General features: G+C 36.1%; 2 protein-coding genes across 3 annotated transcripts in view; both read right to left on the bottom strand.

Annotated features, from left to right (window-relative positions):
- Positions 1-9,993, bottom strand: part of ADAM32 (ADAM metallopeptidase domain 32) — a 209,319-nt gene extending 199,326 nt beyond the window's left edge. Inside the window, 1 exon segment of the mRNA XM_082444199.1 lies at positions 7,673-9,993. Within this exon segment, the coding sequence (XP_082300325.1) occupies positions 7,673-7,988 (316 nt within the window). The 5' untranslated portion in view covers positions 7,989-9,993.
- Positions 9,994-10,508: 515 nt separating this feature from the next.
- The window catches only part of ADAM9 (ADAM metallopeptidase domain 9), a 101,101-nt gene continuing 87,687 nt past the window's right edge, over positions 10,509-23,922 (bottom strand). For both annotated transcript variants that reach the window (XM_082444151.1, XM_082444152.1), the window contains 4 exons: positions 21,688-21,829; positions 19,939-20,026; positions 13,614-13,681; positions 10,509-11,884 (listed from right to left, as the gene is read on the bottom strand). In XM_082444151.1, the coding sequence (XP_082300277.1) occupies positions 11,791-11,884; positions 13,614-13,681; positions 19,939-20,026; positions 21,688-21,829 (392 nt within the window). In that variant the 3' untranslated portion in view covers positions 10,509-11,790. The remainder of the gene's footprint in view (positions 11,885-13,613; positions 13,682-19,938; positions 20,027-21,687; positions 21,830-23,922) is intronic.

Genomic DNA, 23,922 nt, shown 5'->3' with positions numbered 1-23,922 from the left:
AGGGAGACATAAAGACATTTTCAAGTAAACAGACGATTTACCACTCAAACTCTTGATGAAAAGGATACTAAGAAGGAAAGAGTAGGGTGCTAGAAAGAAGGTAAGCAAATAAAGCTATAAACTTGTGGATAAATCTAAGCAAGCACTGACTGAGTAAACAAGTAACAATAAAGATGATGACTCATTTGGGAAACAATACATAAAAGTGGCAGTAAATACTAAATAACAATAATATGTAAGATGATAAAGGCAGTGTCTGACAACTTTCTAAGGTCATTGTCTTTTTTAGAAGACACACTACTTAATTGTAGACTCTGTAAGTCAATTATACATGTTACATTAAAATTAGAAAAACATGTAAGAGAGGAAATAAGATTTCTAATGATATCAAATAAAAAGCATAGTAAATAGAAAGCATAAAATATCATAAAAGCATTAAATACAAATATACTCTCCTTGAAAGCAGCATGGCTTTTCCAGTTTACTTCCTGGAAGTAAAGGGCTCAAGAGTTGTTTTAATTCTCAAATAGTCAAAAGCTTGTATAATCTGAGTTTGAAGTTTGGCAGCACACTACCATCAAAAATGTAGAAGTTTCTCATCTAGTTGTCTTCAGTAACTTTGCCATGCAATTAAAACACATATAAAACTTTTTAAAGTCATAATTTTCAAATCTGCTTTATTTCTTTGCCCTTTATTTTCTGGATACTAGACCCTTTTCAGACAAATCATTTACAAATATTTTCTCTCATCCTGTAATTTCTTTGCCTAGCTCCTATTTCTCCTTCCCTCCTCTCTCATCTCTCTCTCTCTCTCAACTAAGTGATGGCAACCATAAGTCAGTCTAGAAAAATATAATGTAAGGCCACACCCTTGATTGCAATTTTCTCTAACTGAGAGTTTTTACTGAGGTTTTGTTGCTCAAACCTTTTTAAATTCCATTTCTTACTATTTGAAATCTGGAGTTGGTCACCCTTTAAAGTCCTGAAAGGCCCCAAGTTTCTGGCTTTATTCCCTATTAATTCGATTTGCAAACTGGTCAATTGTTTCTTGAGATTATCTCTTTCTCTTAACACTTTGACAAACTTGGGTAATGAAACCAACCTCCACTACTAACAATCTGTTATCTAACTTCTACAGAATGTAGTCTGTCCCACAGTTTTTACCAAATGTTTTGTCACTTCTTATCATTGATTTCCATTTTTTCCAGGTGGTTTCCATTTCTTGTCACCTGATACCCATCAATAACCAGCAGCAAAGCCAAAGGCATATATTTTAAGTTTATCATGGCAGCACACCATTTCAAAGCTCCAATTTCTATATTAGTCAACTTAGGCTGACCAGGCTATGGAATGGCAATAAATAAACCTTGAAATCTTGGTGGCTTAACACAATAAAAGTTTATTTGTTTTTCATGCAAAATATGATGGGAGTCACCAGGGGCTCTCATTCAAATAGCAACTCAGAGATCCAAGCTCCCTCCAAGTGGTAACACCATAAACTCAGCTCATAGCTTCTAAGGTAAATCTGGCATCAGAAAAGAAATACAGAAGAGAAATACCAGCTCTTAATTGCCTTGATCTAAAGTGATGCAAATCACTTCTTTTCAACCCCATGAGCAATAGTATTTAAATTGACCCAAACTAAATGAAAAAAGGCACAGAAATGTAGGCAAGAAGATTGATACTTAGTGAGCACTGGGGGCTTTGCCACATAAAAGGATGGGAAAAAATATGTTCACAGCAAATATTAACCAAAGGGAAGCTGACATACCTATGTTAACATTAGCACGAATAGACTCAAAGGAGGAAAAAAGCATTATTAGGAATAAACAGGGGCAGGATATAGTTAATAAAAAGAAACCAGAATGAATGCAAATAAATAAAGTTGGAATCCTACCTCACATTATGTACGAAAATTAACTCAAAATGGATCAATGACATAAACATAAGAGCTAAAACAATAAAATTCTTAGAAGAAAAGATAGGAGTAAATATACATGACCTTAGATTTGGCAATGGATTCTTAGATATGACACTAAAACCATGAGCAACAAAATTAGATTCCATCATAATTTAAAACTTTTGTGAGTCAAAGGACACTCCCAAGAAAGTGAAGACAACCTACAGCATCAAAAAAAATATTTGCAAATCATTTGTCTGAAGGTCTAGTATCCAGAATATAAAAGGAACTCTTTTAACTCAACAAAATGAACAACCTAATCTTTAAAATGGCAAAGGACTTGAATACTCATTTCTCCAAAAAAGATAAACAAATGGCCAATAAGCATATGAAAAGATGCTCAACATCACTAACCATCAGGGGAATACAAATCAAAGCCACAATGAGATAACCTGTCATAACCATTAGGAAGACTATAATCATTAAAATATAAAAGTAAAATAACATGCATTAGGAAGAATGTGGAGAAACTGGAATGCTTGTGCACTGCTGGTAGAAATGTAAAATTGCACAGCCAGTATGGAAAACAATGTAACAGTTCCTTAAAAAATTACAAATAGAAACACCATATGACCCAGCAACTCCACTTCTGGACATATACCCAAAAGAATTAAAAGCAAGGATTCAAACAAGTACAGGTACATACATGTTCATGGCAGCATTATTCATAATATCCAAAAGGTAGAAGCAACCTAAGTATCCATCAACAGATGAATGGATAAACAAAATGAAATGTATATTTTTCTATATGTATTTCACACAATGGAATGCTATTCATGTGTCAGAATAAAAGGAGAAAATTCTGACACATGTTACAACATGGATAAATATTGAGGGCAATTACGCTAAGTGAAAGAAGTCAGTCACAAAGAAAAATACTGCATAACTCCACTTACACGAGGAAACTAGAGTAGTCAAATCCATGGAGACAGAAAGTAGAATGGTGGTTGCCAAGAGCTGGGGGAAGGGAAGAATGAGGAATTAGTGTTAAATGGGTACTGAGTTTCAGTCTGGGAAGATTAAAAAAAAAAATGTTCTGGAGATGGATGATGGTGATGACAAAACAAAGTGAATGTACTTAATGCCACTGAACTGTACACTTAAAAAAGGTTAGAATGAGTATAAAATAGAAATCACAGAGCTGAATACAATAACTGAACTGAAATTTTCAATAGAGGGGTTCAACAGCAGACTAGATCAAGTGAAAGAAAGGATCAGCAAACATGAAGACAGAGCAATAGAATTCATCCAATCAGAGGAGCAAAAAATTAAAATTAAAAAAAATAATGAAAAAGAGTGAAGACAGATTAAAGGATTTATGGGACACCATCAAGCAGACCAGTATCCACATTATAGAAGTCCCTGAAAGAGAAGGAGTGGGGGGTGGAGGGCAGAAAGCTTATTTAAAGAAATAATGACTAAAATCTTCTCTCACCTGGTGAAAAAAGAAAAGAAAAATAGACATCTTAATCTAGGAAGCCCAAAGAAAACAATAAATTAATTAATTAATTAATTAAAGAGAACTACACTGAGACACATTATAATTAAACTGCCAAAAATTAAAGACAAAGAGAAACTCTTAAAAAGCAGCAAGAGAAAGACAATTTGTTATGTACAAGGGAACTCCCATAAGACTATCAGTGGATTTTTCAGCAGAAACCTTGAATGGAGTGGGATAATATATTCAAAGTACTGAAAGAAAGAAAATTCCACCTAAGGATACCATACCCAGCAAAGCTGTCCTTCAGAATTGAAGGAGAGATAAAGAATTTCCTAAACAAAAGTTAAGAGTCCATCACCACTAGAATGGCCTCACAAGAAATGTTAAAGAGAGTTCTTCATACTGAAACAAGAAGACACTAATTTTAAAAACTAAACATATCCTTACCATATGATCCAGCAATAGCACTCCTTGGTATTTACCCAAAGGAGCTGAAAACTTATGTCCACACAAAAACTTGCCCACAGATATTTATGGTAGCTTTGTTCATACCTGTCAAAACTTGAAAGCAACCAAGATGTCTTTTAGTAAGTAAATGGATAAATAAACTGGTATATACAGACAATGGAATATCACTCACTGCTAAAAAGAAATAAGCTATTCAGCCCTGGAAAGACATGTAAGAACCATAAATGCATATTACTAAGTGAAAGAAGCCAATCTGAAAAAGGCAACATACTGTAAGATTCCAAATATACGACATTCTGGAAAAGGCAAAACTATGGAGACAGTAAAAAGATCAGTGGTTGCCAAGACTTAGGGGAAAGGGAGAGATGAATATATGAAGCACAGAGGATTTTTAGGGCTGCGAAACCACTCTGGGGGATATGTGTCATTATACATTTGTCAAATTCCATAGAATGTAAAACACCAAGAGTGAACCCTAAGGTAAACTATAGATTTGGGGTGATAATGATGTACCAGTGTGGGATCATCAATTCTAACAAATATACCACTGTGGAGCAGGATGTCTATAGCAGAGATTGTACATGTGTGGGGACAGGGGTATGTGAGAAATCTCTGTACCTTTCTCTCAGTTTTGCTATGAACCTGAAACACTCTAAAAAACAAAGTTTATTCATTTTTAAAATGGTTGAAGATGGTAAATTTTGTTTTGTATATTTTACCACAATTTAAAATAATTTTAAAACAAAGGTATAAAGAAGATGTGGCACATATATACAATGGAATATTACTCAGCCATAAAAAGAAACAAAATTGAATTATTTGTAGTGAGGTGGATGGACCTAGAGTCTGTCATACAGAGTGAAGTAAGTCAGAAAGAGAAAAACAAATACCATATGCTAACACATATATATGGAATCTAAAAAAATATATATATATATATATTGGTTCTGAAGAACCTAGGAGCAGGACAGGAATAAAGACGCAGACGTAGAAAATGGACTTGAGGACACGGGGAGGGGGAAGGGTAAGCTGGGACGAAGTGAGAGAGTGGCATGGACTTATATATACTACCAAATGTAAAATAGATAACTAGTGGGAAGCAGCCGCGTAGCACAGGGAGATCAGCTCGGTGCTTTGTGACCACCTAGAGGGGTGGGGTAGGGAGGGTGGGAGGGAGATGCAAGAGGGAGGAGCTATGGGGATACACGTATATGTATAGCTGATTCACTATGTTATAAAGCAGAAACTAATACACCTTTGTAAAGCAATTATACTCCAGTAAAGATGTTAAAAAAACAAAGGTAATGCATTTAAAAAGAAACAGGTGGGTAAAATATCCATTAAAGTTCAAAACAGACCAATGGATTTTAACATAACATATTAAGAAAAATTCATTGATATGTTTTAGATTCCACATTGCAACTAAACTTTACCATTTATCAAGTCTGTATTTGGTGTAGTTTCCAAAGAGGAATACTGGTAATTACCTGAAAAGGCTCATAAACTACTCCCTTTTCCAACTACACAAGCTGGATTTTTTTCATATACTTCAAACAAAACATTTAGCAACAGACTGAATGTAGAAGTAGATATGAGAATCTAGCTGTCATCTATTAAACCAAACCTTAAAGAGATTCACAAAAATGTAAAACAATACCACTCTAAATTCTTTGTTTTGGAAAATATAGTTTTTATTTTTTAAATATGTTACTTACGTTAACATATAATAGGTCTATTACTGTAACTGAGCGGGACCCTATGGGGCTTTCCCAGGACAGACCTCCCCCACCCAATGTCCTCTGCCTGCCTCCTGTCTGTAGAAAAACTTTAGTCAAAGAATAAACTCAATCAGAGAAGTGAAGAAAAAAAAGCAGAACCAAAGGGAAGCAGTCAAACAGGACAAAATAATAATAGTTTAGCCATTAAACAAAGTCCAGGACCTTTAGTTCCTCTTCAAGACCTACAGATAATATTCTGAGCCATGTCCTTTGAGCTGTTTTGCAGACACTGAAACCCTCACCAGGTGGGAGAAGTTAACTACATAATGACCAGACTGCAGCCAAGGCATAAGCCGCTCCATCTTGCACAATTCCAAGAACTGGCCTCAAGGAAATGGGAACCAACCCTGGAATTGAAGATTAACTGAACTTAAAACAATCAAGATGACACTGATCAGACCACCACATGACCAATTTTAAGATGATTGTCAGAGCTGACTGTGCTGTTCTGCACGTCGTAGCCCCCTCCCTCTGCCTATACATCCCTCAAACTCCCCTTTCAAAGCTCTTGCCCTCTCATCAACAACCAAGCTGGTTTTTGGACACGAGTCTACCTTCTCCCCAGGTTGCCAGCCTCCTGAATGAAGCAACCTTTCCTTTCCTACCAATACCTGTCTCTCGAGTACTGGCTTTCGAGCCACGAGCAGCCAAACCAGAGTTCAGTAACATTACTGTTATTTTTTTAACGAATTAATAAAAATTCTTAAATTTCTACATTAATTTCTAATATGACAAATACTGACGAATATAAGCAAAACATAAACAAAAGCTCTCTGAGAACTTCAATAATTGTTACATTTTTGTTCATTTCTTTGCTGAAAGAAACATTCCGAAAAGTTTCAGAAACACTGTATTTAAATGTTGCAGGTGTTATGGTGAAGGTGTGTTCCCCCCCCCCAAATTTTCCTATTGAAGCCCTAACCCCCAACGTGATGGTATTTAGAAATGGGATCTTTGGGAGGTAATCAGGGTTAGATGAGATCGTGAAGATGGATCTCTCATGATGGGTTTCGCGCCTTTGTAAGAGGAGACAAGTGAGTTTGCTCCTTCTCTCTGCTCACAAAGAGGTCACGTGAGTACACAGCAAGAAGGGAAGGGTCTACTAGCCAGGAAGAGAGACCTCACCGGATCCCCACTATGAAAGCACCCTGATTTCAGGCTTCCTGCCTCCAGAACTGTGAGAAAACAAATCTCTGTGGTTTAAGCCACCGGGTCTAGGGTATTTTGTTGGGGGAACGGGGGGCGCAGTCCGAGTTCAGCAGTGTAGCACGTAACAGCAAAATGACTGGAAACAATCCAATAGTCCTTTAATGAGAGAACTGGCTGATAAACTGTGGTACCTCCAAGCCACAGAACACTATGCAGATGGGGGAGGAGAAGACAAGATATTCCATGTACTGACACAGAACGGCAAGATTCAGAACAGTGTATAAAAAGGGAAGGAAAATAAGAACATATCTTAAAATTTTACTTGCCTCTAAATCCCCCCCTAATATATTTAAATTTTTTGAGGATTCTCTGTAACTGTTCCCCGTATTGTCACAATGTCAGCAATCGAATATTTTTTTGGTATTGCAGGACAAGTTACTGAATGCAGGACAAATTATACTGGAACAGATGATATCTGAGGAGACGCAGTTTTCTGGAGTCTGAGTAGAATTCGTGAAGTTTCTGGGGTGCTTCTGAGCGCAAGAAATTGTGAGGTAGTTTTGTGAGTGCCTAACAGACCTACAAAAAAAGGCTGCCCCAAACCCAGATTCAGAGAGTCGGAGCGTCAGAGATTTAGTCCTTGAGCTTATTAAAAGTATCTTCCTCTCTCATGAGTCAGTTCTGTATCCCTACGGAGCGCCTAAAAACGGCCCGGTTTCCTGACTGGCAAAAGAAACCTAAAAGCAGGGAAGGGCGCCGAGTTTTCAATCGAGTCGGGGCGCAGTTTGACCCAAGCAGGTACGCGTGGGAAGAAGGAAAAGAAAAATCTTCCTCCTCCCCATACCGGAGTAACAAACAGGGCATCCTCGGGCTTACCGGGTCTTGACGTTAGCAAGCCACGGAGCCCCGCTAGCAACATCATTAGGCGGAACATTGCGTGACTCCTGGCTTCGAGCGGAGACTTGAGCTCTACTGCCGTTCGCCGTCCGTGAGCGGCGTTCTCGCGAGGCTGCGGCACCTGCCGGAGCGCCCGGTACTCAGCGCCCCGTCCACCAATCGCCTGCAGGGCACGCCCCCCTTTATAGTCGTGCGTCCGGGTCTGCAGGGCGTTCTTTTCCCAGCAGCCCGCTCTACCCGATGGCCAGTTCGTCTGGAGGTCCCCGACCACCCCAGCCCTCTCCGTCGCGGTCATCGTCCCCCACAAACCTTTCGCTTCGTGTGGATGGACCTAAAAGAACTAATATATTTATTGTGCGCTGTTTTGTATCAGACACTACTTGCTGAATTTAAAACTACGCGCATACGCACACAAACACACACACGAATTATACATTCATATTTCCTAAAGCTGAGGTTTTTTAATTAAAACAACAACAACAACAAAAATCCAGATAGATTTTAAAACGATTCCAAGAAAGGGAAAAGTGAGTAGATTTTGGTATCTTTGGAAAGTACCTGCTATGGTTTTTTCCATACCCACTGCCCAAATATACCTTGTAACCAGGCTGTGTCTACTTTTGCCAACAATCAAAAAGATTCTCCCCAAACCGTTGGCTAAAATTCATGTGATGGCCTGCTCTTGTTCAGTAACTTCTCAGTACAATAAATATTCATTCATTCATGTAATGAATGAAATGGACAAGATTCTTGCCCATAATTACAGTACATATGTTCCAGTAGAAAATTCTAGCCAAATTCCTCAACATAGTATTCAAAATTTTCTAAATTCGGAGCCCAGGCTGCTGCCTCTTTTCTTCTATCCCCAGTGCTAGGACTACTTATGACTTCCGGTCTTTCCTGAATGAAAATTGCCTTATTACCTTGGACTGCAATGCCTCCTCCCTCCCAGACTCACCCCCCCCTCCCCCAGTCTCTACGTATATGCAATATCCTTTAATTCTTTTCAAATCCCCAAGAATGAGTTAATCTCTCACACCAATTAACAGAACAGCAGATACACAAACTAAAAGGTCCCGTGGTGACACAGAAAAGTTCACTTGGGGAATCACCACATCTAAACTCACAGATGAGCTGTGATTTTATGGATGCATAGGATTTCAACAGGGTAATCTAAGCCTGCAAAAGAATATCATGAGCATAAACACGGCAACAAAAATACAACTGGCCTCTCGGTATCCACGGGGAGATTGATTCCAGGACCCACTGTGGATACCAAAATCCCCAGATGCTCAAGTCCCGATGTTGGTACTCCGACTTCCGTACCTGCAGATTCAACCAACCATGGATACTGAACTATTTGCCACTTGCGGTTGGTTGAATCCACGGATGTGAACCTTCAGATATGGAGTGCCACTGTATTTTTATTGGAAAAAAAAAAGCTTGCAAGTGGATCTGCGCAGTTCAAACCCACGTGGTTCAAGGGTCAACTGTATACACATAGCTTGCATCTCAACAGGAACAAAAAATGCTAGACTAACACTTCTTTTAGGGGGTAGTTGAGCCAAAAGCTGGTTTCATCTTGCTTCACAGCATTAGAACCGTTACAGTAAATGCTTAGACTTGTTAATTAGTGGTAAGTACTTTGAATGAATTTCCAGTTATTTCATTTCTTTGTTATTTCCTTCTCCGGAACCTTTCCTGTTTAAATCTTTTAAAAAGCAGACTTTATGTCATTCTTACTTGTGTATATGGCTCTCTCTATAATGGGAGGCATGTCTCATCCAGAACTTATATATCACAGGACCTAATGACCTACTGTGTTACCTGCAAGATGGTAGAGTTTCAGTAAACATTTATAGAATTTAATAAAATCTGATCTGTGCTTAGAAAACCTAGATCATGTTTTACTATATGGTTAGAGACCCAGGCAGCTGCCTGATAGAAAGGGGAAATGCAATACCTCGAACAAGGTAATAAGCTTGTGAACACAGTCATACAGCGACACCAAAGTTACATACAATTTATCCTTGATTATTAAAACATCTTTAGCAGATGGCAAAGAATACCTTTAATATTTTCAAATTTTTAAGTGGCATCTATGACCAAGAAATTTTACAATTTTTAATAACAATCCAAGATAAATCAAAGACAAACCTAAGTGAAAAGAATATAAAATATGTAAAAATATATATAAAAGCAAAAGAAGTTCAGACTGATCAATAGTCTTTTAGAAAAACTTTCTAAATATTCAAAGATCCAAGGAATTATCTAATTCTGAAAAAAGTTTTAAGTTGCATAGTTAATATATTACCAACTGTGAAATTTCAGTGATATGAATGACAATTGCAAAACTGTGCAAAAACTGTGGGACTATCTCAGTGACAAACACAAACATTTTTGGTCATATATTAATTCATTCAGAGATTTAAATTGAAATGAAGAATCTTTATTTGGGACTGTTTACAATTTTTAACATGTACCTGATTGTTAAAATAATGTACCATCTTCAGAAGACAGATATGTGTCTTCTTCAAAACCAATCTGTTTTTCTTTTTAACAAAAAGCCACTGTTCACAATTTGGCAGAAGTCTGGAAAATTAGTGAGATAGTATCTGTAAACGTTTGACTAGTAGTTTTACCTAAAACTAGTATAATGTTTTAATTAATAAGGTTATAAGTAGCTGAGTATTTAAGAAATTACTGGGCAACACAAATCAGAATTTCAAGTATTTTATTTATTGTAAATCTTATGTTTGTATATGTATGTATACACAAACCAAAAATTTTTTAAAAATTAAAGAAATTCAGTTAATAAACTTATTAATAAACTTTATTATGAAAAATTATGAAAAAATTTAGGTGCTTAAATTTTTATCATTCATACCATTTCTTCCACAGTAAAAATTCATTTTTTATCATAGCTGGGAAAATAACTCACAGATACCACTAACTTTTTTGCACTTATCTAAGAAAACTTTTTCTTCCTTCCTTTCTCCAGCCTAATTTCTTTAAAAATATTAGTGTCAACAGAGACATTATCAAGCACACCTTAGTAAATGTAAACATTCTAAATTATATTAATAGCAATCTTTGAAGTTTCAGATTTTGGACTTAAAATTAAAGTGCTTATGAAATTCTCAAGTGGTTTTATGATAGCTCAATTGATTGAAGATATTATAATTGTTCCTGCTTTTTATTACAGCCAAGAATCAACAGCGTATCTGATTAGTTCTATTAAATACTTCGTACCTTAAAGTTTATAATTAATTTAAAATAATGCTATTGTAAAAGGATGCTATGCTTTAACATGATTCATAATAGAAATTCTATTATTAAATTAACTTTTCTAATATTCATTATCCATAGATAGATCCACAGAATCTATTATCCATAGAATCCATAGAATCATATATCCATAGAATGTTCATTAAAATGGAAGATAATAACTGTGTGTAAGTATACACATACACACTTTTAGTGTGTTTTTGCACTTTTAAATTTGCATTATGATATCTTAATTCTGTATTTTGTGCATTCTTCTGAAGACAGAGTATTCCTTTATTCATGTAGTGAATGAGATACACAAAATTCTAGCGTGTGATGATTATTAGTCTGTGCAAGATTAAAAATATTAGATATTAATTGACAGCTAATTAGTTTTCACAGGTATTAGATTATTACATGTTCAATCAGAAACTACATTAATGATAACTAAGGTTCAGAATTACATTTAAGCACATAATGACGAAACTTAAACCAATACAGTTAATTTGAGAATCATTACAATAACGTGTTCAAATAACATAATCCATGTCAGGTGCATTAACCTCACAGATGACTGAATAAAATGGATTCAGTAATGGAAATGAAAATGTTATTCTAAATTCCCTGGCTTTACTGCATTTCTTCTATTTCTCATTTCCCACTACTCAAGTTCTGTTTTTCTGTATTAATAAAGTTTGTTTTGTGGTATTTTGTTTTCATTCATAATTGCAGCAGGAAGAAAGGCTTTTCAAGAAAATATCAGAAAAAAAACGTATTAGCTCAGTTCCCTGAAGATGTCTGCAAAATGAAAGGTTAAAAAAAAAAAAAAATCAAGTGAGGGAACTATATAAAGGAGGTGGAGGGGCAGGACGAGCAGGAATTAAATTTCCCTGAGATGATACTTTCGGTTGTGGTGGAGGTGGCCTGTGAGGGGGAAAAAAGACAGTTAATCGTATGTTTCAACTGTATGAAATAATGCTACCTTCATTACAAGCCCAACGTAACACCATTCTTGACATCACTGACAATTCTTAAGGGTACATTATATTCTGAGATCATTATGAATCCGGTATGTAATAGTTAAAAGTCTCCAATCGGAGTCGAAAATGGAGTAACTACCTTAAAGTCATGCTAGCGTACAATCAACAATGTACAAAGGTTCTGGTGTATATGTTTTTAAAAAGGACGGTACATGAAATAGAAAAGACAAATTGTAAAAGACAAGTGAAGATACTATGTGAATTCAGCACCTCTTGTCCTGTTAGGATTTAAGGGGAGCAAATCACAACTAAGTATAAACCTTACATACATATATAGAGCTGAAATTCCAGCTCTCTCAAATATAATTTCCACTCCAAGAATTAAACCTGCTATGACTTCTATACCTGTCCTTCTCAGTTCTCATGCTTTAACCTGTGGATACCCTTCCTTAACTTCTTCATCCAATTCTAGTATACCTCTATTCCAATAACATACTAGAACTTCACCTGGTGAATATGTGTCTCACAATTTATATATTCTGCCCCTGATGCTCAGTTGGATTTCAGTACACTCTCACTGCATAATAAAGATTATACTTGAGGATACTACTCCGTGTGCAATTCAATTGTAATTTGAAGGACTTTAGCGGGGAGGGAGGGGTGAGATATATTTTATGTGATGCAAAATGTTATAATAAATTTTCTCCTTTCTTGCTGATGTTACGCCCATCCACTGAGTCTTTTATTTTTCTTGTGTTTTTCAGTTCTAGAATTTCCATTTAATTCTTTTTTTAGGTTTTTAAGTTCAGCACATCTAGTTCTGTGCTGAAATTCTCAATCTTGACTATTAATTCCGTGACGTAATCGTCAGAGTTACTTTAAAGTCCATCCCTGATATTAACTGGATACCCTCTGAGTCTGCTTTTCTTGGTTTTAGTCACATTTTCTTTTCTTATATGTCTAGCTTTTTAAACTGGGGGCCAAACATTAAAAAAAAATAATAATAAAACTGTAGGAAATAAGTTGAGGGTCTGATTCACCCTTACCCCAGGGTCCCAACACAAAGACTGGGATATTTGCCAGGGTACCACCTCCTTGACAGGGCTCCAGTCTTTGTCCCCTCATCCCTATGAGTTTGTTGAAAGCTCTCCTCAGCTTCGTATCCTCTCACGTTCAGAATAGGTAGATATTTACAATCTAGGATGAAAAATGGTCCCAAAAGCTGAGATTATCTCTGGACTGCCTTCCTTCCTGGACCATAGTCCCATAATCTCTCATTTCCTTGGTAGTTTTCTGATGCCTTCAAATACATATTTTCTTATATTGTCTAGCTTTTTTCTAGCTGTTCCTAATAGGAAGGCTGGTTCAGCCTATCTGATTTCCTGTTGCTGGTTATTTTAAAGGTCGTTGCTTCTGAATCTTACAGACACCAAAGGCTACAGCAGCTGTTGACTGTCTTGTTTGGGCTTCTTTAAAATTTCATTCCGACACTGCATTAATATGATAAAACTTCTATAAAAGGCTCTTAAAAGTTTTTCTGCAAATTGTGTTCTATCTAAACTGTTAGCAACAAATACCTTGTCCTAAATTAAATTAAAAATACAAGGGAACTATTTAGACATTAACCCTGGGTTTTATTCCGGTCAAGTAATCTAAGCAAATTCACTTCAGACCTTGATGGGAACTGCTGAGGCTGCTTGGCTGCATACGTTGGTACTGGAAATCTGTTTGCATATATAGGCTAAAAAGGAAAAAAAAAAAAGTTATTACCACAGTGCACTCATAATTATATTTTCTATAAAGTTTCTTTTCTATATAAAAGTAATCAATCTATTTAAAAATCAATGAATAGATGACTAATAATGTTGACATTTTAAAATACTTTGCTTATTCAACATGTCTTTGCTACTGAGTGTAGAATATGTAATTCTTTTAAGATTGTATATATTTTTAATAGATCTTTATTGGAGTATAATTGCTTCACAAAACCGTGTTAGTTTCTGTTGCGCAACAAAGCGAATCAGCCATATGCATACCTATATCCCCATATCCCCTCCCTCTTGCGTCTCCTTCCCACCCTCCCTACCCCACCCCTCTAGGTCATCGCAAAGCACCGAGCTGATCTCCCTGTGCTATGCTGCTGCTTCCCACCAGCCAACTATTTTACATTCAGTAGTGTATATATGTCGATGCTACTCTCACTTCGCCCCAGCTTTGCCCTCCCACGCCATGTCATCAAGTCCATTCTCCATGTCTACCTCATTATTCCTGCCCTGCAATTAGGTTCATCAGTACCTTTTTTTTTTTTTAGATTCCATATATATGCGTTAGCATATGGTATTTGTTTTCTCTTTCTGACTTAGATCGCTCTATGACGGACTCTAGGTCCATCCACCTCACTACAAATAACTCAATTTCGTTTCTTTTTATGGCTGAGTAATATTCCATTGTATATCATGTGCCACATCTTCTTTATCCATTCATCTGTCGATGGACATTTAGGCTGGTTCCATGTCCTGGCTATTGTAAACAGTGTTGCAATGAACATTGTGGTACATGACTCTTTCTTTTCGACATCTTTATTGGAGTATAATTGCTTTACAATGGTGTTAGTTTCTGCTTTATAACAAAGTGAATCAGTTATACATATACATATGTTCCCATATCTCTTCCCTCTTGCATCTCCCTCCCTCCCACCTTCCCTATCCCACCCCTCTAGGTGGTCACAAAGCACCTAGCTGATCTCCCTGTGCTATGTGGTTGCTTCCCACTAGCTATCTATTTTATGTTTGGTAGTGTATATATGTCCATGCCACTCTCTCACTTTGTCACAGCTTACCCTTCCCCCTCCCCATATCCTCAAGTCCATTCTCTAGTAGGTCTGTGTCTTTATTCCCATCTTGCCACTAGGTTCTTCATGACCTTTTTTTGTTTTTGTTTTTTCCTTAGATTCCATATATATGTGTTAGCATACTGTATTTGTTTCTCTCTTTCTGACTTACTTCACTCTGTATGACAGACTCTAACTCCATCCACCTCACTACAAATAACTCAATTTCATTTCTTTTTATGGCTGAGTAATATTCCACATCTTCTCTATCCATTCATCTGATGATGGACACTTAGGTTGCTTCCATGTCCTGGCTATTGTAAATAGAGCTGCGATGAACATTTTGGTACATGACTCTTTTTGAATTATGGTTTTCTCAGGGTATATGCCCAGTAGTGGGATTGCTGGGTCATATGGTAGTTCTATTTTTAGTTTTCTAAGGAACCTCCATACTGTTCTCCATAGTGGTTGTATCAATTTACATTCCCACTAACAGTGTAGGAGGGTTCCCTTTTCACCACACCCTTTCCAGCATTTATTGTTTCTAGCTTTTTTGATAATGGCCATTCTGACCAGCATGAGGTGATATCTTATCGTAGTGTTGATTTGCATTTCTCTAATGCAAATGATGATGTTGAGCATCTTTTCGTCTGCCTCTTGGCCATCTGTATGTGTTCCTTGGTGAAATGTCTATTTAGGTCTTCTGCCCATTTTTTAACTGGATTGTTTGGTTTTTTGATATTGGGCTCCATGAGCTGTTTGTATATTTTAGAGATTAATCCTTTTTCTGTTGTTTCATTTGCAAATATTTTCTCCCATTCTGAGGGTTGTCTTTTTGCCTTGTTTATGGTTTCCTTTGCTGTGCAAAAGCTTTTAAGTCCCATTTGTTTATTTCTGTTTTTATTTCTGTTACTCTACGAGGTGGGCCAAAAAAGATCTTGCTGTGGTTTATGTCAAAGAGTGTTTTTCCTATTTTTCCTCTAAAAGTTTTATAGTGTCTGGTCTTACATTTAAGTCTTTAATCCATTTGGAGTTTTATTTTTGTGTATGGTGTTAGGTAGTGTTCTAATTTCGTTCTTTGACATGTAGCTGTCCAGTTTTCCCAGCACCACTTATTGAAGAGACTGTCTTTCCTCCATTGTATGTTCTTGCCTCCTTTGTCATAAATTAGGTGCCCATATGTGTGTGGGTTTTTCTCTGGGCATTCTATCCTGTAGCATTGATCTATATTTCTGTTTTTGTGCCTGTACCATACTGTCTTGATTACTGTAGCTTTGTAATATAGTCTGAAGTCAGGGAGCCTGATTCTTCCAGCTCCGTTTTTCTTTCTCAAGATTGCTTTGGCTATTCGGGGTCTTTTGTGTTTCCATACGAATTGCAAGATTTTTTGTTCTAATTCTGTGAAGAATGCCATTGGTAGTTTGATAGGGATTGCACTGACTCTGTAGATTGCTTTGGGTAGTATAGTCATTTTCACAATATTGATTCTTCCATTTCAAGAACATGGTATATTTCTCCATCTGTTTATGTCATCTTTGATTTCTTTCATCAGTGTTTTATAGTTTTCTGAGTACAAGTCTTTTGCTTCCTTAGTCAGGTTTATTCCTAGGTATTTTATTCTTTTTGTTGTAGTGGTAAATGGGAGTGTTTCCTTAATTTCCCTTTCTGATTTTTCATTGTTGGTTTATAGGAATGCCAGAGATTTCTGTGCATTAACTTTGTATCCTGCAACCTTACCAAATTCATTGATTAGTTGTAGTAGTTTTCTAGTGGCATCTTTAGGATATTCTATGTATAGTATCATGTCATCAGCAAATAGTGACAGTTTTACTTCTTCTTCTCCAATTTGTATTCCTTTTCTTTCTTTTTCTTCTCTGATTGCCATGGCTAGGACTTCCAATACTATGTTGAATAAGAGTGGCGAGAGTGGTCATCCTTATCTTGTTCCTGATCCTACTGGAAATGCTTTCAGTTTTTCGCCATTGAGTATGATGTTTGCTGTGGGTTTGTCATATATGGCCTTTATTATGTTGAGGCAGGTTCCCTCTATGCCCATTTTCTGGAGAGTTTTTATCATAAATGGGTGTTGAATTTTGTCAAAAACTTTTCCTGCATCTCTTGAGGTGATCATCTGGTTTTTATTCTTTAATTTGTTAATATGGTGTATCACATTGATTGTTTTGTGTATATTGAAGAATCCTTGCATTCCGAGATAAATCCCACTTCATCATGGTGTATGATCCTTTTAATGTGCTGTTGGATTCCGTTTGCTAGCATTTTGTTCAGGAGTTTTGCATCTATGTTCATCAGTGATATTGGTCTATAATGTTCTCTTTTTGTGATACCTTTTTCTGGTTTTGGTATCAGGGTGATGGTGGCTTTGTAGAATGAATTTGGGAGTGTTTCTCCCTCTGCAATTTTTTGGAAGACTTTGAGAAGGATCGGTGTTAGCTCTTCTCTAAATGTTTGATAGAATTCGCCTGTGAAGCCATCTGGTCCTGGACTTTTTTTGTTGGAAGATTGTTAATTATGGTTTCAATTTCATTACTTGTGATAGGTCTGTTTATATTTTCTAATTCTTCCTGGTTCAGTCTTGGAAAATTGTACCTTTCCAAGAATTTGTCCTTTTCTTCGTGGTTGTCCATTTTATTGGCATATAGTTGTTTGTAGTAGTTTCTTATAATCCTTTGGATTTCTGCAGTGTCAGTTGTGATTTCTCCTTCTTCATTTCTAATTTTATTGATTTGCGTCCTCTCCCTTTTTTTCTTGATGAGTCTGCCTAAGGGTTTATCAATTTTGTTTATCTTCTCAAAGAACCAGCTTTTAGTTTTATTGATCTTTGCTATTGTTTTCTTTGTTTCTATTTCATTTATTTCTGCTCTGATCTTTATGATTTCTTTCCTTCTACTGACTTTGGGTTTTCTTTGTTCTTCTTTCCCTAGTTGTTTTAAAAGCGTATTGTTTATTTGAGATTTTTCTTGTTTCTTGAGGTGAGATTGAATTGCTATAAACTTCCCTCTTAGAACTGCTTTTGCTGCGTCCCATAGATTTTGGGTCATCATGTTTTCATTGTCATTTGTTTTTATGTATTTTTAAATTTCTTCTTTGATTTCTTCAGTGATCTCTTGGTTCTTTAGTAACGTACTGTTTAGCCTCCACGTATTTGTGTTTTTTACAGTTTTTTTCCTGTAATTGATTTCCAATCTCATAGCGTTGTGGTCGGAAAAGATGCTTGATACGATTTCAATTTTCTTAAATTTTCTGAGGCTTCTTTGTGACCCAAGATGTGATCTATCCTGTAGAATGTTCCATGTGCACTTGAGAAGAAAGTGTATTCTGCCACTTTTGGGTGGAATGTCCTAAAAATATCAATTAAATCTATCTGGTCTATTATGTCATTTAAAGCTTGTGTTTCCTTATTTATTTTCTGTTTGGATGATCTGTCTCTTCGTGTAAGTGGGGTGTTAAAGTCCCATACTATTATTGTATTACTATTGATTTCTCCTTTCATGGTTGTTAGCATTTGCCTTATGTATTGAGGTGCTCCTATTTTGGGTGCATAAACATTTATAATTGTTGTGTCTTATTCTTGGATTGATCCCTTGATCATTATGTAGTGTCCCTCCTTATCTCTTGTAACAGTCTTTATTTTAAAGTCTATTTTATCTGATATGAGTATTGCTACTCCAGCTTTCTTTTGATTTCCATTTGCATGGAATACCGTTTTCCATCCCCTCACTTTCAGTCTGTATGTGTCCCTTAGTCTGAAGTGGGTTTCTTGTAGACAGCATATATATGGGTCTTGTTTTTGTATCCATTCAGCCAGTCTGTGTCTTTTGGTTGGGGCATTTAATCCATTTACATTCAAGGTTATTATTGATATGTATGTTCCTATTGCCATTTTCTTAATTGTTTTGGGTTTTTTTTCCCTGTGGGTCTTTTTTTTCTCTTGTGTTTCCCGCTTAGAGAAGTTTCTTTAGCATTTGTTGTAAAGCTGGTTTCGTGGTGCTGAATTCTCTTAGCTTTTGCTTGTCTGAAAAGCTTTTGACTTCTCCATTGAATCTTAATGAGATCCTTGCTGGGTAGAGTAGTCTTGGTTGTAGCTTTTTCTCTTTCATCGCTTTAAGTATACCCTGCCACTCCTTTCTGGCCTGCAGAGTTTCCACTGAAAAATCAGCTGATAACCTTATGGGGATTCCTTTGTATGTTATTTTTTGTTTTTCCCTGCTGCTTTTAATGTTTTTTCTTTGAATTTAATTTTTGTTAGTTTGATTAATATGTGTCTTGGTGTATTTTTCCTAGGGTTTATCCTGTATGGGACTCTCTGTGCTTCCTGGACTTGGGTGACTATTTCCTTTCCCATGTTAGGGAAGTTTTCAACTATAATCTCTTCAAATATTTTCTCAGACCCTTTCTTTTTCTCTTCTTCTGGGGCCTCTATAATTCGAATGTTGGTGCGTTTAGTGTTGTCCCAGAGGTCTCTGAGATTGTCTTCAATTCTTTTCATTCTTTTTATATCTGCTCCAGGGCAGTATTTCCACCATTTTGTCTTCCAGCTCACTTATTCATTCTTCTGCCTCAGTTATTCTGTTATTGATTCCTTCTTGTGTATTTTTCATTTCAGATATTGTGCTGTTCATCTCTGTTTGTTCTGTACTTCTTCTAGGTCCTTGTTAAACATTTCTTGTATTTTCTCAATCCATGCTTCCATTCTATTTCTGAGATTCTGGATCATCTTTACTATCATTACTCTGAATTCTTTTTCAGGTAGATTACCTATTTCTTCTTCATTTATTTGGTCTTGTAGGTTTTTACCTTGCTCCTTCATCTATGACATATTTTTTTGCTGTCTCTTTTTTTTTTTTTATGAGTGGGATTGTGTTCGTGTTTTATTGGTTGTTTGGCCTGAGGCTCCCAACACTGGAGTCTGTAGGCTATTGGGTAGAGCTGGGTCTTAGTGCTGAGATGAGGAACTCTGTGAGACCTCACTCCAATGAATATTCCCTGGGGTCTGAGGTTCTTTGTTAGTCCAGTTGTTCAGACTCAGAGCTCCTAAATTCTTTGGAAATTATCTATGTTTATTCCTATATGATGTAACAATTTTTTTAATCTTTAAAAATTTGATATCATAATATAGTAAAGAAAAAGAATTTTTCATTTAAACTTACAACTTCTCTAGGAGGAGCCACTGAAGAAGCATGTCCAGGAACACTCACTGGCTGTCTAGAAACTTTTGCTTGATTTTTGCCATCTGACCTGAAAGATACAATTACTTTTGAGCTAAATTAAGATTAAAACATTTCTACATGATATATTACATAGACCTTGCATTTTCCCAAGTACAGAACAATGTTGTTGGTAGTGGTGGTGGTGATGATCATGAAGACAACTAAAATTTTTATGGCATTTTTAATAGCTTTCACTCAGTTTTAATCCTTAGAGTACTAGAAAGTTTTATTAACCTCATTTTACAATTAAATAAACTGAAATTCTAAGAAATTATGTAATTTGGTCAATTGGGCCAGTGTTCTCCAACTTCTCTCCTCAAGTCTTTCTGAAATGAGAGAGGAGTAAAAGCACATTCTTAGGTTTGAAGTAGTCACTCTGAATATTAGGAAGTCCAAGAGGAGCAAACAAGCTGGCTGGTAAGATGTCAGCTAAGATTTAGACATGCCAAAATGATAGTAAGTCAGCTAGGTAGAAGTGTATAGGAGATAGCCATTGCTATGGAACTAAAATTTCAGAGATGCAGACTGAGGAATTATCTATAGGGATTGGTCAGTCTGAAGTTAAGAAAAAGGATAGAAACATAAATCTGGGGAAGTCCCTGGCAGTCCAGTGGTTAGGACTTGGCGCTTCTGCTGTGGCCTGGGTTCAACCCCTGTTCAGGGAACTAAGATCCCGCCAAGCCAAGTGCTTGGCCAAGTGCAGTGTGGCCAAAGAAAAGGGTGGGCGAGGGTGCTACGCCTCAACAAATTATATTTTTTTAAAAAAAGAAATATAAAGCTGTTTTAGAATACATTAAGAAAAATAAAGCTAACATCAGGATACTCTAGGAAAACATTATGCAGTAAGTGAGGTAAGTGAGAAATAGGGCAATGAAGTAAAGGTGAGCAATCGAGGCAAGATTTGAACATTTTGGAATCATTATCATAATAAAGATTAGTTATTAAGTAATTACATTGTGCTATGGGTTTTATTTGTTAGTATTTCCTCATTTAATCCTCACATCAACCCGAAGAGATAGGTAATATCATTATTCCCATTTTAAAGGAGGTAAACCAAGGCTCAGAGACTTTTTTTATTATTCCAGTTCATAATTCTAGCAAATGACAAACTGGAACTTGAACTTAGATCTGACCACAAGGCCCATGCTAATATATGCTACATTCCAATGCCAACATATTAGAAGTGATTGTTGAGAGACAGTTGTATAAGAGTCCAACACATAGACTAGAAATATCAGGTGTCTGAATTATGACAAGCCTTTCTTCCATCAAAGCTTATTTCTTAAAAGCTGATGATTCACAAAATTTGTTTTCAAAACAGACCTGAAGAACACTTCTCCTATGAGAACTGATACTTGAAATAGACATGGAAGAAAATTTTTTAACGAAGCCCAAATCAGAAGTTGTAGTCCAATTACTCCACTATCAGAAATCAAAGTCAAGTAAAATGAAGCCTAGAAGCCATTTTCAGTAGCATACAGGCTGGTCACCATAATCCTTTCCCCTCACCATTATAAGAGGTGGCTGAGTCACCACTGCCCTTTAAGTCCTGCTAATCATGTCAAAAGAATGGAGAGATAACTTAGAACCCTATTTTTAAACCAGCTTCTATGATATGACTATCATCATTAATAATTATTATACTTTAAATTTTTTAATATGAATTTAAAAGAAAAATAATCTAAGTACTCATATGTTTGTGATCTCTTCCTTCTGCAGTAGCTTTTCTGTAGCTGGTCTCTCTTAATGAAGACAAAAGCAGCCAATACAGTAAGAGGAACAATGACGAAGAAGAACACCAGAAGTCCGTCCCTCAAGGCAGTATTCTTTTCTACAGAGAAGGATTTTACATTAATGATCATTAAATTAGAAGTTAACTCATATTAACTAGAACATATTAGGTGATGATACATTTTACATTAATTTTCACATTGTTCAAAAGTCACACTGATATAAACTGAAATATATTGAGAAGTCTTGTTCACTCCTCATGCTTACCCACTTCATTTTTGCCTCCCTGAAGATAACCACTTTTATTAATTTCTTATATAATCTTACAGTATTTCTTCATGTAAATATAAGCAAGAACAAAATATGTTTTATTGTTAACCCTTTCTTACACAAAAGATAGCATGGCATAAATGCTATTCCACACATTACTTTTATCACTTAGCTATACTACATATGTTCCCAAACTATACATAGAGCACCACCTCATTTTCTATACAGCTATACCGAACTCCATTACAAGGATGTCCTGTAGTTTATTCAGTCAGTAAGTACCCTACTAATACTTTTATTTTTCCAATCTTTGCTGTTACAAAAAAAAATGTTATAATGAATAGCCTTGTACATATGTCATATCATTTCGGTGCAGGTATATCTGTAGAATAATTTCCCACAAGTAGAATTCCTGTATCAGAAGGTGAATGCATTCATCATTTTTTTTAAGGCACTATCAACCTTTCTACCACAGTGGTGGTTACAAGTTAGCATGCCATATATTCAGACTATAATTCAAAAAGGTACATGCACCCCATATTCATAACAGCAATAGCCAAGACATGGACACAACCTAAATGTCCATCAACAGATGAATGGATAAAGAAGATGTGGTACATATATATATAATAGAATACTACTCGGCCATAAAAAAGAATGAAATAATGCCATTTACAGCAACATGGATGGACCTAGAGATTACCCTACTAAGTGAAGTAAGTCAGACAGAGAAAGACAAATACCATATGGTATCACTTGTATGCAGAATCTAAAATATGACACAAATGAACTTATCTATGAAACAGAAACAGACTCACAGACATAGAGAACAGACTTGTAGTTGCCAGGAGGAATGGGGGGAGGGAGAGGGATGGATTGGGAGTTTGGGATTAGCAGATGCAAACTATTATATATAGAACGGATAAACAACAAGGTCCTACTATATAGCACAGGGAACTATAGTCAATATCCTGTGATCAACCATAATGGAAAAGAACATGGAAAAGAATGTATATACACATATAACAGAATCACTTTGCTGTACAGCAGAAATTAACACAACATTGTAAATCAACTATACTTCAATAAAATAAATTTTTTTTAAAAGTTAGAAGGCCAGCCAGCAATATATAAGAATTTCTCATAGCCTCACCTATACAGTCAAACTTCTGCATGTTTGCTAACCTGGAAGGTGAAAAACTCTATCTTTTATGATTTTAATTTGCACTTCTCTTTTTATACTATGATTTGAGCAACTTTTCATGTTTAAGGAAACATTGTATTTCTTTTTCTTCTCAGTCCTTTGGCTGTTTTTCTGTTGGTCTATTGGTTTTTTTTCTTCTCAGTTTCTAAAAGCCTTTACATATTAGGGAGAATAGTTTTATCTGTATGTGAGTTGGAAATATTTTCCCCATTTTGTCATTTGTCTTATGGTACAATGCTTTTCTCCATGCATAAGTTTACTGTTCTGAGGTAGCTGAATTTATCAATCTTACTTTTTATGGCTTATGGATTTAAAGTCTTACTATAACTTTAAAAATTCATTCATTAACATTAATTTTGTCTGTTTCATGTTCTTTAGTGAAAGAATATAGTAAATATGAACACGAGTGGTAAACTGTGAAATTATCCTCATAGTTTTTTTTTTTTTTTAATAAATTTTTTTTAATTAATTTATTTATTTATTTTTGGCTGTGTTGGGTCTTCGTTTCTGTGCGAGGGCTTTCTCTAGTTGCGGCAAGTGGAGGCCACTCTTCATCACGGTGCGCAGGCCTCTCACTATCGCGGCCTCTCTTGTTGCGGAGCACAAGCTCCAGACGCGCAGGCTCAGTTATTGTGGCTCACGGGCCTAGTTGCTCCGTGGCATGTGGGATCTTCCCAGACCAGGGCTCGAACCCGTGTACCCTGCATTGGCAGGCAGAC

The sequence above is a fragment of the Balaenoptera physalus genome (genome assembly GCF_965194825.1).
Source record: "Balaenoptera physalus genome assembly, chromosome: 21".
NCBI classification, from domain to species: Eukaryota; Metazoa; Chordata; class Mammalia; order Artiodactyla; family Balaenopteridae; genus Balaenoptera; species Balaenoptera physalus.
Note: the sequence above shows the minus strand (reverse complement) of the source record. Positions and strands in the feature narration are given on the sequence as shown.